Below are 17,299 nucleotides of genomic sequence, written 5' to 3' on the forward strand. Positions count from 1 at the left end.
TACTGCTCTCAGTGATGCTGAGGATGAGACTGACAGCCAGTTTTACAAAAGACACAGAACATGTTTCAACCAGAGCATCTATTAGGGGAAAGGGAATAATGACATGAAGCTATTACTCTGTGAAGCTGGGGGGACAACGGAGGGAAAGGAGAAAGTGTCAAAAATTGAATGCATTAGATTGTCCATTTTGCTTTCCAGTAGCAAGACTCAATACCGAGATGGAATCTGAAGAATCCAACGATCCTAACATCAAGCCTAAAAACCCCAACCCTAACCCATGAAATGCTACCTCAGTCTCTCCAGCTGTTTAACTTATAGGCACCAGATCTTCACTCTTATCATCTAATGACCAAAGCTGAGCAGGCTTCAGGGAGCATCAGGGACTTGCTACTTTTTCTTCCTGGCAGCTCTGACGCAGAGCCCTCAGGAGTCCCCTCACCCGCATCCCCACCCCCTAAGAGAAGACACCTTAAGCCTTGAGATGCCCATGATGATTTTTGAAGCTCCAGTCCCCCCTCGAAGCTGAGTTTCAGCTGAGGCAAGGAACCCAGAGAAATGGCTCCACGTCTGGACTGACTGCAGTCCTTAATTTCCCCAGATGATGAGGGCCTGATGCCATGTGGAAATCTTGTGAGAAAAACGAGACATCATCGGACCACTCGGATCCCTGCATGCTGACCCTGACAGTCCCTCACACTCCAGCCTGGTTACTTTGGGACTTTGTGAGTGAAGTAAAATAATTGATTTAGAATCACTAAATCTTCACTGGACAGAACCATTCCATACACAAATACTCAGCAATGGTGTCTGTTTCAAACCTCAACTTTATTCTTTGTTCCTTCTGAATTTAAAATAATAATACATGCTTGATGATAAAAACTGTCACAATCTGGATGTTTATATAGCAAAAGCGAAATATTCCAAATGTAAAAAAAATGATTCTCCTTCCAGATTTTTCTTTATGCATTGTTAGACATGTATCCTCCCTCCTCACGTGGGATTACCCTCTATATCCTACTCTCCAGTTTACCTTTTTTTTCTTTTAGGCATCATTCTGTGTCAAATCATAGAGATCTACCTCATGTTTTAAAATCTCCTGCAAAATAGTCCATGTTAAGTATAAATCATCATTTATTTACACAATCCCTTATTAATGGACATGTAGGTTGTTTCCAATTCTCTTCTCCTAGGGATAATGCTAGATTAAATATCTTTCCCCAGTGGAAGTGGGTCTTAAAATAATTCCAACTCTCTTCACTTGGTAAATTGGTAAATATTCCTAACTGGCCAGCTAATTAACGTGTGGAGGCATTTCATCGGTCTCTTCTTAACTTTGCAGATTCTGCTGATCTCCCGTGTGCCTTACGTATCCTTCACTGTTGACCCATCAGCCCCCAGTGGAAGGGTGATTTATGTCAGGGCCCTTTACATTTGTTTTGCAGAGTAATTCCCAGCTTTATCAGCATTGTTTTCCTAAAACATTCTCTGCTCCAGTCCCTGCTGCCTGCTTTCTTCTTATGCAAATATAACCCTGTCACTGAGGCCTGCCAAAGACTTTTGGGAAGCTGTCTCAACTCCTCTTCCTGGGCCTCGGAAGCCTTCCTCTCCTTTCTGGGTCTTACTTCCTCATGTTTCTGCCTCTTTTAGGAGTCCAGGCAGACTTCTCATGCCTACTTCTCATCAAACCTAGGCGTGAAGCTCCCTCCTATCTTGTTCAGAAACAGTCCACTGTGAATCAGTATTTCACTGAATTTTGGCAGTGGAACAGTGAAACAAGTCACACTAAGTGCGGTAAATCCATCCACCATTTCTGCCTCTGGCACCTCTCATGGTGCTCTGCCTCCGCCACCCTCTGGTACCCAGAGTGAGAGCCTTCCTGTTATAAGAAGCCCTCAAAAGTCATAAAGCCTCATTTTACAGCCCAAGAAGGCTAGCCTGCCTTCATCAGTCCCAGCCCCCAACTTTGTTGACTTAAAAGTCACCCTTCTTGTCATGGAAAAATGATGTCTCTCCACCCCAAAAGTCTTGTAGCTCCAAGTCCGTGTCTTAGCAGCTGCTTATGTGGTTGGCCTTCATGTTGGGTATGTGGGGCCTAGAGCTCTATCCTCTGGGCAGGAAGTGGAACTCCCAAATTTGCTCATTGTTCAAAACAACTACCTTGGAAAAAAGAATAAAAATAAAAGAACTGTCTTGGGCAGCATTGCAAACATGGTGCCTCTTTCTGGGCAGCCCTGCTGGCAGTAATAATTCAGGACTTGACTGTTTCTTCATCACATGCCCGCTGTCCTGTGACACAGCCTCCTTCAAACTTGTGTTTTACAACCAGTTGTAGTTGGTTTCATCCACTTAGAAGTTCACCTGAGAACTTTAAGACACATCGTGCTAGAAAATAAATTGAGACACATAACTTGGGAGTGATTCAGGACTAGACCAAGACACAAAGAGTTCTCTTCTTTCAACCACTAGGCAGAAAGGTGAATTATAGAGACATTCTCTTGAAAAGTCCTTACGGTGCCTGGATGGCTCAATCGGCTAAGCAACTGCTTTCAGCTCAGGTCATGATCCCAGAGTCCTAGGTTTGAGTCCTATATCAGGCTCCCAGCTCCACAGGGAGTCTGCTTCTCCCTCTGACCTTCTCCTATCTCACGTTCTCTCTCACTCTCTATCTCTAATAAATAAATAAAATCTTTAAAAAATACATTTTGAAAAAATGGGGCACCATTTTTGGTGGGCTTAGTCAATTGAGCGTCTGCCTTTGGCTCAGGTTGTGATCCCAGGGTTCCCAGATCAAGCCCCACATCGGGCTCCCTGCTTGGGGGAAGCCTGTTTCTCCTACTCTCTCTGCTTATGTTCCTCTCTCGCTGGGTCTCTCTGTCAAATAAATAAATAAAATCTTTGAAAAGTCTTCTTTAGCAACATTTTATTAATCCTAATACCACTGCAGTCATAGTGTTTCTTTCATATAGCCAGTTTTCTAAATATTATTTCTTAGGCAAGCTCTTCTCCTTCTTTTCCTTTCCCCTTCCTCCCTGCCACCCTTTATTGAGAATAGACCAGATGCCAGGTACCATCCGGAGTTATCTTATCTACTCTCCCTAACTTTCTTGTGACATGAGGTATTATCACCTCCCCCTAAAAAAATGAAAATATTGAGTCCTGAAGAAGATTCAGAATTAAAGTCACACAGCCAGGAAGTAGTGGCGTCAGAATTCAAACCGAGCTCAGAATGGCTCCAAAGCAGTGCCCTTCTTTACATAATAGACCATCACCGAGACGGGAACATTCTGATTCAGTTCCCATTCTTATGTTCCAAGGTTCATTGAAAAGAGGTTTCCAACCTAGTCGTAATTTCTAAAACTCAAGAAAACAACATAATGAACTTAAAAATAGGTTTTAAAAGTCTTGAATGTTTGCACTTGAGAAATCTCATATTAATTAAGCAGGTAGAAGACAGAAGAGTTTTGAGAGTCTTTTAAATGGAATTTGAGAGAATTTTCAAGGACTTTGGAGGCCAAAAATGTACGCTTTTTTTGTTTCAGTTTAGTTTTTATTTTTTGTGTGTGAAAAAATTTCATTAGAAAACTATATAACCGATATGGGTGCACATACACACACACAATACTGGTTAAAAATAGAAAATTATCAGAATCTACATCCCTTCCTACTGTTATGTCCACACTTCTGCCATATGGACACATTTCCCTTTTCTTGATACCATCAGGACTACTCCTTACTCATTAGCTTTGATTAGAATTATTCTAGTGACTCACGAAAGAACAAATAGAAAGAGAAAGAGAAAGAGAAAACAGTTCCTGTGCAGTAAAATAAGAACTGGAAGAAAAGGAAAAGAAATGTTTAAAGAAGATGGATGGAGGGATGGACATATGTGACAAAGTTGTTTTCTGAGGTCAAATGAATGGAACTAAAAGAAAAGAAAAATATAAAAAGGGAGTATATACTTTGGAAAGAAGAAAGGATGTGCTGGCAGGGGGATAGGTTAGACAGGTCCCCAAACTCTAGAGCTACTGGCACTATTAGTTGGGAGTTTGGCCACTGTCTAGAGCAAGTGAGAAGGAGAGAGGGAGGAGCAGGGGCAGGCTGAGTGTGAGATGAAATGGGCACTGTCACCCATTTAGTTAGTCATCATTTGGGACACATCTCCTAGACTGAATGTCTAAGAGTATGAATCTCATCTTCCATTCTACATAAAAAGATCAATGTCCAATACCACTTTATTACTGGTTTGTTAGCTTCTTTTTTGCCATAATACGTAGAAAATGCCATAAATACTGAGTGAGCACTGAAGCAAAGAGACCAAGAATTGAATATACAATAGTAGGAATCTGAGTAGTATCTTAGAAGAAATAAAAAAGGTACTGCAACTAATTTAGTATAGTCAGGAAAGAATAAAAAGGATTCATAATTAAGTTTTATCATAAAATGCATCTATTTAGTTTGATTACAGTTTACATCACTCTTTTTTTTTTTTTTCCCCAGGAGCCTCGCAAACAACAATCTCCAGACATTACCAAAAGATATTTTCAAAGGCCTGGATTCTTTAACAAATGTGTAAGAGGATCTAAGACATCACTGATTAATTAATTTACAATAGTTAACAAAGAAACTTAGTATTAATTTTTAGAATTTGTAATTGGCTTTAAAATTAAACTATAATTTTATAATTTAAATTTTAAATTTGCTTAAATTTTTGAGTCTTCTATCGTAAAGACTCAAAATATATATTCTATAATCTGAATATATAGTGCCCAGACTTTCCATGGGGCAAAGTGTGTGTCTTATGGGTGGGAGCACTGATAAGGGACTTTGAGGGGGTGGGAAGAGGAGGCCCCAAGTGAAATTTCAAGATGCCTTTTTTCTCATGAGGTCCAGGAAATGGGGCTACAAAGGAAAAACATAAAGGAGTCTGGGAAACTGACCGAGTACAGATGAAAGGTTACACCCATGGGTTGGTCAGTCAACAGAAATGGAGCAGGAAGTGGGGGAAGGGAGGCAAGTTTGCCTTTTCTCTCCTTAGACTGAACAACAACTCTAGGCTTAATCCCCAGGAATTTGGCTTAAGCCCCAGGAAGGGAATGAACTTAATTATTTTTGACCCTTTTTCAAACAAAAGAGCTTTCAAACTTTGACTTTTAAGCCTCAGAGTGAAAGATCTTTGTAAGGAATTTGTATATTTTGCTGTAAACAAAGCAAGTAATATATGCCTATTTCTCAAAAGCAATTTAGCTTCATTAAGTGCCTTCCAGACATTAGAAGGGTATTTAAATGGTTATAAGGTAGATATAGGAAAAATGAAAGGATATATGTAAACATAAAGGTTTTTTTTTTTTTTTTTTAATCAACTCAGGTACTTTTCTATAGAATATATGTTCAAAACAACTTTTCTCCAAAAACAAAAGATCTGAGTCAAGTATTTTCTCCTAAAGTATTTAACTTCAAATCAATAAGCTAATGGAAAACTGTATGTGTTCCTTGTGGTATTTCCCCAGCCCCTCCTCAGTGCCTGGTACCCCAAGTCCTGAATGATGGTTTATTTGCAAGAGAGTACCAGAAGAAAGACACTACCAAAAAGTCTCAGACAGATCACAGTTAGCTGTTCTGGTTTACAATCACCCAGAAAACTTGCCAGTCATTATTTGGGGTCAGAATATTCTTGGAAGATAAAGTCAGTCCTGGGAAGGTCTTCAAAGTTAGATGATATACCATGGCAGATTTGGGGATACGGCAGATTTGGACATTGTCCTCTGGCCCATCCTTCTGTCAGCCAGTGCCACACATGAGCAAAAACCAAAACAACAACAACAAAGAACCCACTTGAAATTGGCTCAGTCTCTAAGGAAATCCCGTAATGGGTTTGGCCTCTTGGGTCTACTCTAATATGCCTAAACCAAGAATTATCTAAGTACAAGGATCCTTGATAGCTTATCTTTTCATGGATTTCTTGGTTTTCTTGAATGTATCCCCCTAAAACATTTTTAAATGCTTCAACATTTAAAAATTATTTGTGTGCTGTGTGAAGACTAGGCAATACCTATCTTGGGAATTCTGTGTGACCAAGAAGGGTTTTAGGAAGGAGTTGGAATTTCTGAACAGAAGCAGTGCAAATAAACAGAAAACTTGGTGAGTCAGGATCATATGTGGAAATTTAAACGATCGTGCTGTATAGTTTATTACAGACAAGAGCTGCTGGATGTCTGAGTTAACTCTGGTGTGTCAAAGTCATTTCCTATTAAAATTGAATTTGTAGACCATGGAATAGGATCAGGATGAATTACATCTGTGAGGAAGAGCAAAAGCAAATAGTTCGCTTGATTTAATTAAATATGATATAATAAGCACTATATTCTGTCCTCTAGACCTGCTCTGTCCAATATGGTAGCCACACATGTGGTCACCGAGCAGTGTTCCCAGTGTAACTAAGGAACAAAGCTTTAAATTCATACTTAGTTTTTAAAAAATTAAGTAGAAAACTAAATTTAAATTGAAAAACTGATTCTCAGTTCAGCTATTGCAAAAGTTAATTATGTTTGGAACAACTTGGATGTGTGAAACTATTTTTTTCTGAGTATAAATTTTATGAAATCTAAATACAGATCACATACTTCTGATGAAAATTTAGCATCAAACTGAGTTATGCTCTAAGTGTAAAATACACACTAGCCTCCAAAGTCTTAAGATTTTGGGGATGCCTGGGTGGCTCAGCTGGTTGAGTGTTTGCATTCAGCTCAGGTCATGATCCCGGGGTCCTGGAATCAAGTTCTGCATCAGGCTCCCTGCTCAGTGGGGAGCCTGCTTCTCCCTCTGCCTCTGCCTCTGCCTGCTGCCCCCCCCCACTTGTGCTCTCTCTTTCTCTGACAAATAAATAAACTTAAAAACAACAACAAAGATTTAATGTTTTTTAAAAGTATAAAATACCTCATTAATAATGTTTGTTGGCTACACAGCTAAATGATTTGTGTGAGATATTAAATAAAATATATTATTTAAAAATAAATGCCAACTTATTTTAATATATTATTAAAATTAATGTCACCTATTTCTTGTTACTTTTTTTAGAAATATAGAAAAAAAATTTAAGGTTTTATCTATTTATTTAAATGAGAGAGAGAGAGAGAATGAGTGGGAGCAGAGGGAGAGGGAGAAAAAGACTCCCCACTGAACAGAGAGCCTGCTTGATTCCAGGACCCTGAGATCATGACCTGAGCTGAAGGGAGATGCTTAACTGACTGAGCCACTCAGGTGCTCCTACAAAATTTTAAATTACATATGTAGTTTACACTATATTTCTATGGACAGTACAGCTCTAAACAGAGCTGCCTTTGATCCAAGAAGGAAATATTTATGAGGTTCTATTGACTGGGTGGCATTCAAGAGTGTGCTCACTGTGGTATATCTTTGAATTCAAAGTGAGTTGTCAGTCACGTTCAAGGTAGATGATGGAGCATGATGTAAAGCCAGGTCAAAGCAATCTGCATATGTTAATTGCTGAGGTAGAGGTCATACCTGTGTAGGTAGGATCCTCATACAGCAAAATCAACTGAAGTTTGTCTTTCAGGGACCTGAGAGGGAATTCATTTAACTGTGACTGTAAACTCAAGTGGCTAGTGGAATGGTTGGACCACACCAATGCAACTGTTGAAGACATCTACTGTGAAGGTCCCCCAGAATACAAGAAGCGCAAAATCAATAGTCTCTCGCCCAAGGATTTTGATTGCATCATTACAGGTAATGTATTCCAAATCATTCCACCTCATAAAGCTAAAATAAGGGCTACGTTTTGTGTGTGTGCAGGAATTGATATTTTTAATATCTTTAAAAACCGAATGACCAATTTTAATTTTTTATGATAAAGCATTAAAACTTTGTGGGTTTAAAAGCAAAGTAAAATTATCATTTTACTATTTCTCTTAAATAAATGTATCTCTTAAGGATGTTTGAGATCTAGCCAAGGAATGAAGCAAGCATTAGCACACAGTTATTCATCATCATTTCCTGTTTTTGCAGAATTTGCAAAGTCTCAAGACCTGCCTTATCAATCACTGTCCATAGATACTTTTTCTTATATGAACGATGAGTATGTAGTCATTGCTCAGCCTTTTACTGGAAAGTGCATCTTCCTTGAATGGGACCACGTAGAAAAGACCTTCCGAAATTATGACAACATTACAGGTATGAAAAACCTGACCGTATTTTGAATAGGAAGTTAAGCAGGTTGGACCGAGGGCAACAGAAAAAGACAACTGGCATGGGGGGATGCTTGGCCATGCGTAGAGTACTTTAATCCCCATCCGTACCATTTACTAAATGATTGGGGATTTACTAAACCTTGATTTCCTGACTTGTAAATGGGAATAATAATACTTAACTCATGGGGTTGTTGAAGATAATGTATTCATAAGATAATGTCATCACATATTCAAGAAACAGCATAGAACGTAGCATAGTAAATGCCAAATAAATGTGAATTATTTTTCTTCAAAAGAAAAGTATTGGACAAGGAATCATGAGTTTTAATCTAGGTTCTGCCACAAACCAGCTGGGTGAGCCACTCACCCTTACTGGGCCTTCCTTTTTCTTATCTATAAAATAAAGATGTTATTTTAGATCAATGAGTCACAAGCTCTTTTGTACAAAGTGACCCCCTCAAAATGTTAATGTACTCCTTGTCACAAAAAGGGGTTCTGGTCCAATAAATCTGTGAACCGTATCTCCCTCTTGGAGATTCATAATAATTATGCATTAGAGGCCCTGAGAAGTCTAGCAGTGATGAAGCCTCTTGCCAGTGTTTTGTGCATTTAATTTGACCTTCGGAACTACTTTTCTTCCATGAAAACTTTTACTTATGTGACTTCTTAATTTTTCTTCTCATTTCAACAACTTAATGGTTTTTAAATAAGTTAGAATATGGGCCTCCCTCCAAAATGTTTTCATCAGCTTTAGCTTCTAATACCTTTAGATCTGTTCCTAAGAGCATTCAAACCTCTATGTAAAAGATTACACTTCTTGGGTGGGAAGAGTTATGTTGTGTCAGTTGTGTTGGTGGCTGTCCACCCCACTGCTTACAGGATCAGGAAAGGTCTGGGCCTTGCTTTAGACTAAGGTGCCCAGGTGAAGGGATCTTCTCCAAACTGAGGTCCTCCCAGAAACCTCCTTCTTTCTCAAGGAGGAAGGTCATACTTCCCTTTCTCCCAAAGTGCCCTCAGTTTTCCAATGGACTGCAGCAGCTTTGTACAGTTTAAACCAGGTTCTTCTTACCTGTGTATAGTCCATCAATTATTCTAGATGAATCTTAGAATGAACATGTGAAGGAGAAATGAATCACATATATGCAGACTTTCAGAGGACATCATCTCGTCTAAGATGACAAATATATACTCAATATGCAATCATTATGACCTCCCTTACCCCAGAAAGACATCCTAATCAATCACAGTGCTCTTGCTTATGGAGTGCAGACAGGACTACGAATCCTTCTCGGCACAGTTATCCAACTCATCAGTTGATCAATATTGATATGTGGTTGAAGTCTAGTGGCCATTCCTGATCTAGGCCAAACCCTCATTGTACAGAAGAGAAAACTGAATTCCAGAGAAGTTAAGTGACTTTCCCAAAGTCACACAACCAGTTGAGTTCGGAAAAGAGTCACAAATAGGATAATTTCATCAATTAGTAGAAAGAGCTGATGCAGAACTTACTGCTTTGGAACTCCTAAAGTTAAAAAAGGGTTGGGCCCCAGATTTGCCTTGCTTGCTTTGGATTTCCTAGAGCCAAGCTCCCTCTAGTCAATATTTGCTGATAAATGATATTTATATTTTCTTTTTTTTTTAAGGTTTTATTTATTTATTTGACAGAGAGAGAGATCACAAGTAGGCAGAGAGGCAGGCAGAGAGACAGGAGGATGCAGGCTCCCTGCTGAGCAGAGAGCCCGATGGGGGGCTCCATCCCAAGACCCTGAGACCATGACCTGAGCCCAAGGCAGAGGCTTTAACCCGCTGAGCCACCCAGGCGCCCCGATATATATATTTGCTGATAAATGCCAAACTCTTACTTAAAGGATATACTGAGCAAGGACACTGATCCATATTGTCTCTGAAATTTCTCAAAAGAAGTCTCTGGAGTATCACTTGTGATTATACCCCTCTTTCATTTTTCTCAAGAATTTCTCTTCCTTGTCTTCTCTCTTGCCACCAATAGCCTACGCTTCAGGTAAATGACAAATAGCATCTTTGTGCTTTCCTAGGGGAAAATCGCATTATTTTTAGAGCAAGAACCCTTTCACACTAGGAACAAACCAATTACAGGTAGAATCATGAGCTACCCACATCACTGCTTAAGACTTTATAGGGTGGTTCTAGAAACTTGTGGGATCCTAGCCCAAGTCGGAAACCCTAGAATAGCTCACCTCCCTACAGATTGGGTTAAAAGCATAGAGACGCTGGTAGACTTGGGTTTGAATCCCAACTCTGCCTTCTCCTAGCACCACTGAACCTGTCTGAGTTTCTGTCTGCTCATCTGCAAAAGGAAGGATAATATTTATCTCTTCAGATTGTTGGGAATTTTTAATGAGATGATTTGGCAAAGCGCAGAGCTGGTGCTCAATAAGTGGCAGTTTTCACTAGAATTACTGTAATTAACTCATGATGTGTCAGGGAAAGCAATGCTTGCTTTCTGCAAGTAGTGAGAGGAGAAAACTCGGGCAGTAGCCGTGTGCCCTATTAAATGTCTAGTGCAGGTTGGATGTGACTTGACAACTCAGTTGTTGGTAACAAGGCCTCGTGAGGCACAAAGGCACAGAACCTCAGGGTCTTGCTGCCATTGGGCCTTGGAGATTGGCCTTGCCTAATTCAACCAAGGAAATCCTTATTCTAGGCTGATTTTGGTAGAAGTTGTATGGCTTCAGGTTGCATGTTTACATGCTGCAGAAGACGATGGCCATTCTACTAATCTCTCATTTGTCTTTTCCCAGGCACATCCACTGTAGTGTGCAAGCCTATAGTCATTGAAACTCAGCTCTATGTTATTGTGGCCCAGCTGTTTGGCGGCTCTCACATCTATAAGCGAGACAGTTTTGCAAATAAATTTATAAAAATCCAGGATATTGAAATTCTCAAAATCCGAAAACCCAATGACATTGAAACATTCAAGATTGAAAACAATTGGTACTTTGTTGTTGCTGACAGCTCAAAAGCTGGTTTTACCACCATTTATAAATGGAATGGAAATGGATTCTACTCCCATCAATCCTTACATGCGTGGTACAGGGACACCGATGTGGAATATCTAGAAATAGCCAGAACACCTCAGACACTCAGAACGCCTCACTTAATCCTTTCCAGTAGCTCCCAGCGTCCTGTAATCTATCAGTGGAACAAAGCAACGCAATTGTTCACTAACCAAACAGATATCCCTAACATGGAGGACGTCTATGCCGTCAAGCACTTCTCGGTGAAAGGTGACGTGTACATTTGCTTGACAAGATTCATTGGTGATTCCAAAGTAATGAAATGGGGAGGTTCCTCCTTTCAGGACATTCAGAGGATGCCATCACGAGGGTCCATGGTGTTCCAGCCTCTTCAGATAAATAACTACCAATATGCAATTCTTGGAAGTGATTATTCCTTTACGCAAGTGTATAACTGGGATGCAGAGAAAGCCAAATTTGTGAAATTTCAGGAATTAAATGTTCAAGCACCAAGATCATTCACGCATGTGTCCATTAATAAGCGTAATTTTCTTTTTGCTTCCAGTTTTAAGGGAAATACACAGATTTACAAACATGTCATAGTTGACTTAAGCGCATGACACCAAATTCTGTGGCTGCCACCAGAAACTTTCTACAGTACATGATCCGGATGAACTCAATGCATGATGACTCTTCTTATCACACTTGCAAATGAATGCCTTTCAAACATTGAGACTGCTAGAACCAAGCACTACCAGTATCTCCATCCTTAACTGTCCAGTCCAGTGGTGTGGGAAGTGACCTTTTATAAGACAAAATTGAATTGTGTGACTGTTCTTTGCAGTGAAGATGTGTAAATAAGTGTTTAATGGTATCTGTTACTCCAAAAAGAAATATTAATATGTACTTTTCCATTTATTTATTCATGTGTTCAGAAACTGCCAAATAAAATGTTTACATTTTCTTTCATATCCCAAAGGTAATTATTTACAGTTGTTTTAGTCTCGGTGACGGTACATTGAGGAAATAGGTTATACAATAGGGTTATGTTTAGATCGAGATCTTATGGTACGAAATAAGGAGTGAAAACGAAACACTGATATTCATTACCCAAGATTTATGAACAGGTTTATCAGCTGTTTGGATTTGGAACATTCAAGGGTGTTTCCAAAGGTCACGGCTTTTAAGAACATTTTGTGGTGAAAGGGTGACAAATTTAAAGTGAGGTAGAGAAATTTGCTTATTACAAGTAGCCTGATTTGACATAAAGAATAGTGAGATCCATCCTTTTCCTATCTGATAGCTTTAGCTAAAAAAATTCTTCAAAAAACTTAGAGACAAAGAGAAAGTCAAGTTTTTAAATTTTAAAAATGCTATTTAAGGACTTTCTAAGTGTCTGACCCTAGAATTATCTGAGAGCTGATTGAGGTAATTAGAGTACATGCCTCAAATTCACTCCATATGTGGGCCTCTTAATCTTATCAAGGAAGCCTCACTTCTAGACATCAGTTTGGATGTTACTGACATGCTGCAGAGTGTGCAGGAGGCTCATGTTTGATTTTCCAAATTTCTACACCCGGTTAACATGGTTTGTTAGCACCTAGCATAGTGCCTATAGGGTAGGCTCTCAAAATTGCATTCGAAGACGCATCTGTGTCCTCCTGTTATAATGTAATAATAAACTTCACAAGTCCCTTTGATCTAGTCAGTCCTATTTATTGAGTACCTATTAAGAATGGGGTATTGTTTCTATGGTGTTGGGGAACAGAATTCAGGAGAAATAGGGCATGGCCCCAGGGCATGGACCCTTGTCCTCTGGGGCCTTAGACTAATTGGAGGGTTAGGATAGAGAAACCTACAGAGTAAGTTGTAAATGCCAATCATCATCTTAACATTCTGATTATAAAGGTCCCAGGAGTACCAAAAATGAGTTCCTGGAGGAAGTGGTCCTTGTTTGAACTTAAAGGGGAGATATGGTTTCAAAAGGGGATTGTGGCAGAGAAGATATGCCTGGCATGAATTGGTTCTGTGTGAATCAGAGCTTCCTACAGCTTTTATTGCACCCTGTATTCCTTTGCCAAATGAATGGGTAGGGGGAGGAGGGCAGACATTAACACCTCTGCCAGCACCTATCTGGTAAACTAGAGGCACCAAAGGTACACAGAGTATTTACACCATCTCCAAGAAGCAATGCCTTGGGAAGTTATGCATAGGAGCCAGATTTCTTTACCACGTGGGAAGATATGAACTGACAATAGAGTTATGGGGGGGCAGGAAGCCTTACCCACTGCTGATCTTGCACACAGGAAGAACTGGCCTTTGAATTTCTTTTTTTTTTTTTCAGTCCCCCTTTTCTATAAGCAGCACATATGCTGTTGAAGAACACCTGCTTTGTACAGACTGGGTTTAAATCCAGCCTTGCCATGTACTGACTTTGTCCACAGGCAAGTTACTTAAGTTGTGTCTGAGCCTCAGTTTCTTTATCTGCAAAGGGAAACTATGCCTACTCCAAGGACAGTGGAAGGATTAAATGAGATAAAATGCACTCGATGGATTGAATTTTCCAAATATGGCCACAATATTTCTCATCCCATGTGTTCTATGAGAACCTTGCTTCCACCCCATCAACAGGTGGTGCCCAATTCTGTTGTCTTTAAGTGTGGGCAGGCTTATAATCAATAGAATGTGGTGGGAATGATGCAGTTTGACTTTGAGCCTAGATCATAAAAACAATGAAGCTTCTACCTTGTGAACTGGGACAATCGTTTTTGGAACCCTGAATGGCCACCCACAAAGTCCCATGAGGCTGAGGCCACCATCTTGAGGAGGTCCACCCAGCTGAAGTCCCATCTAACAGTCACATCAAGCACCAGCCCTGTGAGTGAAGATGCCTCGGGTAATTCCAGCCCTGAGCTGTCGGACCTACCCCCACTGAGGCTCTGGATGACAAGATATCCCCACAGTACCTGGTCCAAATTCTCGACCCACAGAATCTATGAGCATCATAAAATGGTCAATTCAAGCATCTAAGTTTTGGGGGTGACTTGTTACACTGCAGCAGTAATTGGAAATGCACACAAGGTACTTAACACCAACCTGACACAAATCAGCACGCATGGAGTGTGCCGACTCCACACCCAGAATATTGCATGCTTCAGGGTCATGTTCTACATTTATTACCTTAATGAAATTCACAGCCGTTTCATTTGTAAAGGATCTCTCTTGTTGTCAATATGCTGCTGGTGTTCTAACTCTGTGCCAGGCCCTCTGCTGAATTCAGGGATGCAGAGATGAAAGGCTTGGATTCTTCTCTGTTTGTTTTCACAGAAACAGTGACTATTTAAATTAGCAAACCAACTCTCTAATTCACCTGAAACCTGAGAGCCAGAGATGTGAAGCGAGCAGAGGGAGGTAGCTCCAATCCAGGCCTCTGGACACTCAATCCAGACTCATCTTTATCACATAGTACTACCCTTTGACAGCTCAGGCTCCAGTCCGAACCTGGGACTGTAGATGGGGAAGAGGTGAGGAGTGAGTAGGCTGACAGAAATTCAAGAAAACCTGAGGAGGAGGACATGTGGTGGGATCTACTTTCTTAGGAACTGGCCAGTCCTCCCTGAGACCTGCCCCCCTTTTTCCCTGTACCCTTCTTCTGCCCTATACTGTAAAAGTCTGCCTCCTCTCTAGTCGCAGATGATTGGACCTGGAGTGACCAGTGGGTTGGGCTCTGCCTGAACTGATCCAGTTCTTTCTTCTGGATATTTCTAATTAGGACAGCAGAGGCTGGGTCATTTAGCCACAGGCACCAGATTTGTAAAGTGACTATCTTAAATCAGGTTCCCTCAGAGCAGTGGTATTTATTGAGAGAGTGCTCTCTTGGTACACCTGTAAGGGACTGAGACTAGGACAGGGGAAGGTGTTACACAGAGATGTCCTTTCAGGAGAAATTGGCATGGATTGGTTCTGTGTGAATCAGAGCTTCCTACAGCTTTTATTGCTTTTATTCAGACTGACTCCACGGGGAACTCCAGAGTGTGAATTGTACCACACAGTGTGTCCTGCCTCAAGGCAAGGAGGATAGACGTTTATACCCCCTCCCCCATCTGGTAGTCATCAACCCAAGAATATGGGGCATAACCTCTCAGACATCACCAGTGATGAAGGCTCCCGTTGGCTAAGGACAATCCGCTAGAGAGGTATGCAAATGTGGGCTATTATAAACCAACACCCATGGCAGCTGCAGGATGGGTACTTCAACCCAGTAAGGAGCCTCCGGTTGGGAACCAATGGCATATGCTACAGGGACAGTGAGCAGCTGCAAGAGCAGAGGAAGCTGGTCTGAAAGGTGAGAAGAGAATGAGGTAGAAGGTCAGAGAAAAGGGGAGGTGAGAAACTACATGGTCTGAGAGGGAAGGGGAGGAAGAGCAAAGAGAAAGAGGTAAGGAGAGAGAGAAAGGGGAAGAAAAGGAAGGAGGAGGGAGGTGTGGTGGCTCCGGCAAGGTTGCCTGAGAACCAGACTCTGTCAGGCTAACGTACATACATTTATTAGGTAGTACCCTTGAAATGCGACCTGGAAGGGAGGAGAAGAAAGGAGAATTTGGCAGAGAGCAGCTGAGCCATGATGCAGTTCCAATAAAAGCATCTCTGTAGGGAGCTGAGATGCTCCTTCTCAGGCATCCCAAGTTGGAGCGAGGGGACCCACCAGAACTTTCCAGCTTCATGGGGATTAGTCACTAGATGTGAGCTGGAAGAAACTATGGCCTGAGGTGAGGCTGTGTGTCAGCCACAATCCCCACAGGCTAGCAAGGGCAGCCAAGGCTGTTTCTGGGAGTCCTCCCAGAAGCTGGGAAAGTAAGTCTTTTATTCCTGAAGGAGGATCTGGGCAGTGTAACACAGCATCTCTCACAGGGGGAAAGAGAGAGAAGAGAGGGGGAGATCCCTAGGGGCTATCCATTTCCCGCTCATCCCTCATTACAGCCAATGGCACTCCCTGTCCCTGAGTTCCTTGAAGTACCTCTGGAGCCTTCTAATAACAACCCTGCCCCACCATGACCACACATACATGTCTGGCTTTGTTCTGTGTTAGTTTGAGTGGATTTCTGTAATTGCCACACAATTATCTTTACCTAAGAATGTTTAGGCATAGTTACCTCAATTTGGGTACAATGCTGAGTACTGAGATATTTCCATCTCCTTCTCCTCTGCTAGTCAAACTGTGGGATTTCTATTGATCTATCTTCAAGTTCACGGACTCTCTTCTCTGTCATCTCTCACTTCAAATTTCTTTAAAAAGTAATATTATATTACTTCAACTAGATCAGAGCTGCTCTACTTTTAAAAAGTTTTCTAATGTTTAAAAAAAAAAGCTTCAACTATGGAAATTTTTAAAAATCTCCAATGTATTTTTGGCCACTGTCTTTCCATTGTGTTGTGGACCAATATTTTTTGAAATTAGAATAAAAATTAATTACCAGGAAAATGTCCACATGCTTCGTTACTGTGGCAATGCCAAATTGCTGTGCAAGTTTCTCAACGTTTCCTCTCAAGTCCTGTACTCATTCCATCCCAGGCTGATTCCAAACTCCTCCTCGCCTGGCACTGGTCCTAGGACCACATCTGTAGGTATACTGCTAGTCGGTAAGGGCTCAACCCACTCAACACAGTTCTTACATGTTGATCTTCATGTGGGATGTAGATGCATTTTAACATGATTGCTACCAAGGATACAGGGCATGCAGGACCACCCAGGCCTAGGAAGACCTTCAAGTGGCTCTATAAAGTCCTAAAGGTGGAACTCAAAATCTGTCCAACTTCTCCTTCCACTCCACCATCATCCATTTCACCCATGCTCCCTTCATGCTCACAATGTGCCAAATTATTCATCTGTGCATGTACTTGCTTCTGTGCCCAGGCCACCCCAACCATCAATAATTCCCTTTCCCTACTCTTCTACCTTTGGACATCTTAGTCCACATCTAACCAGCTGGATGTGGTTTCTCCTTTCTCCATCTTCCTCAGCCCATGGCTTTTACCATAAACAAGGCTCATAATTTATTCTGCCTTGTGTTATGGTTGGTTGTTGACCTACCCATCTCTTCT

The 17,299-nt window shown here is 41.0% G+C and overlaps 2 protein-coding genes across 3 annotated transcripts in view; one reads left to right on the forward strand and one right to left on the reverse strand.

The window, feature by feature from the left end:
• LGI1 (leucine rich glioma inactivated 1) overlaps positions 1-12,169 on the forward strand; it is a 39,128-nt gene extending 26,959 nt beyond the window's left edge. For both annotated transcript variants that reach the window (XM_082722097.1, XM_082722098.1), the window contains 4 exons: positions 4,498-4,569; positions 7,574-7,743; positions 8,023-8,187; positions 10,985-12,169. In XM_082722097.1, the coding sequence (XP_082578223.1) occupies positions 4,498-4,569; positions 7,574-7,743; positions 8,023-8,187; positions 10,985-11,820 (1,243 nt within the window). In that variant the 3' untranslated portion in view covers positions 11,821-12,169. The remainder of the gene's footprint in view (positions 1-4,497; positions 4,570-7,573; positions 7,744-8,022; positions 8,188-10,984) is intronic.
• LOC309859371 (uncharacterized protein) overlaps positions 1-17,299 on the reverse strand; it is a gene marked incomplete at its 5' end in the record, with an annotated part of 202,471 nt that overhangs the window by 30,940 nt on the left and 154,232 nt on the right. The window lies entirely within an intron of this gene.

Source organism: Mustela nivalis (assembly GCF_964662115.1).
Source record: "Mustela nivalis genome assembly, chromosome: 2".
NCBI lineage: Eukaryota > Metazoa > Chordata > Mammalia > Carnivora > Mustelidae > Mustela > Mustela nivalis.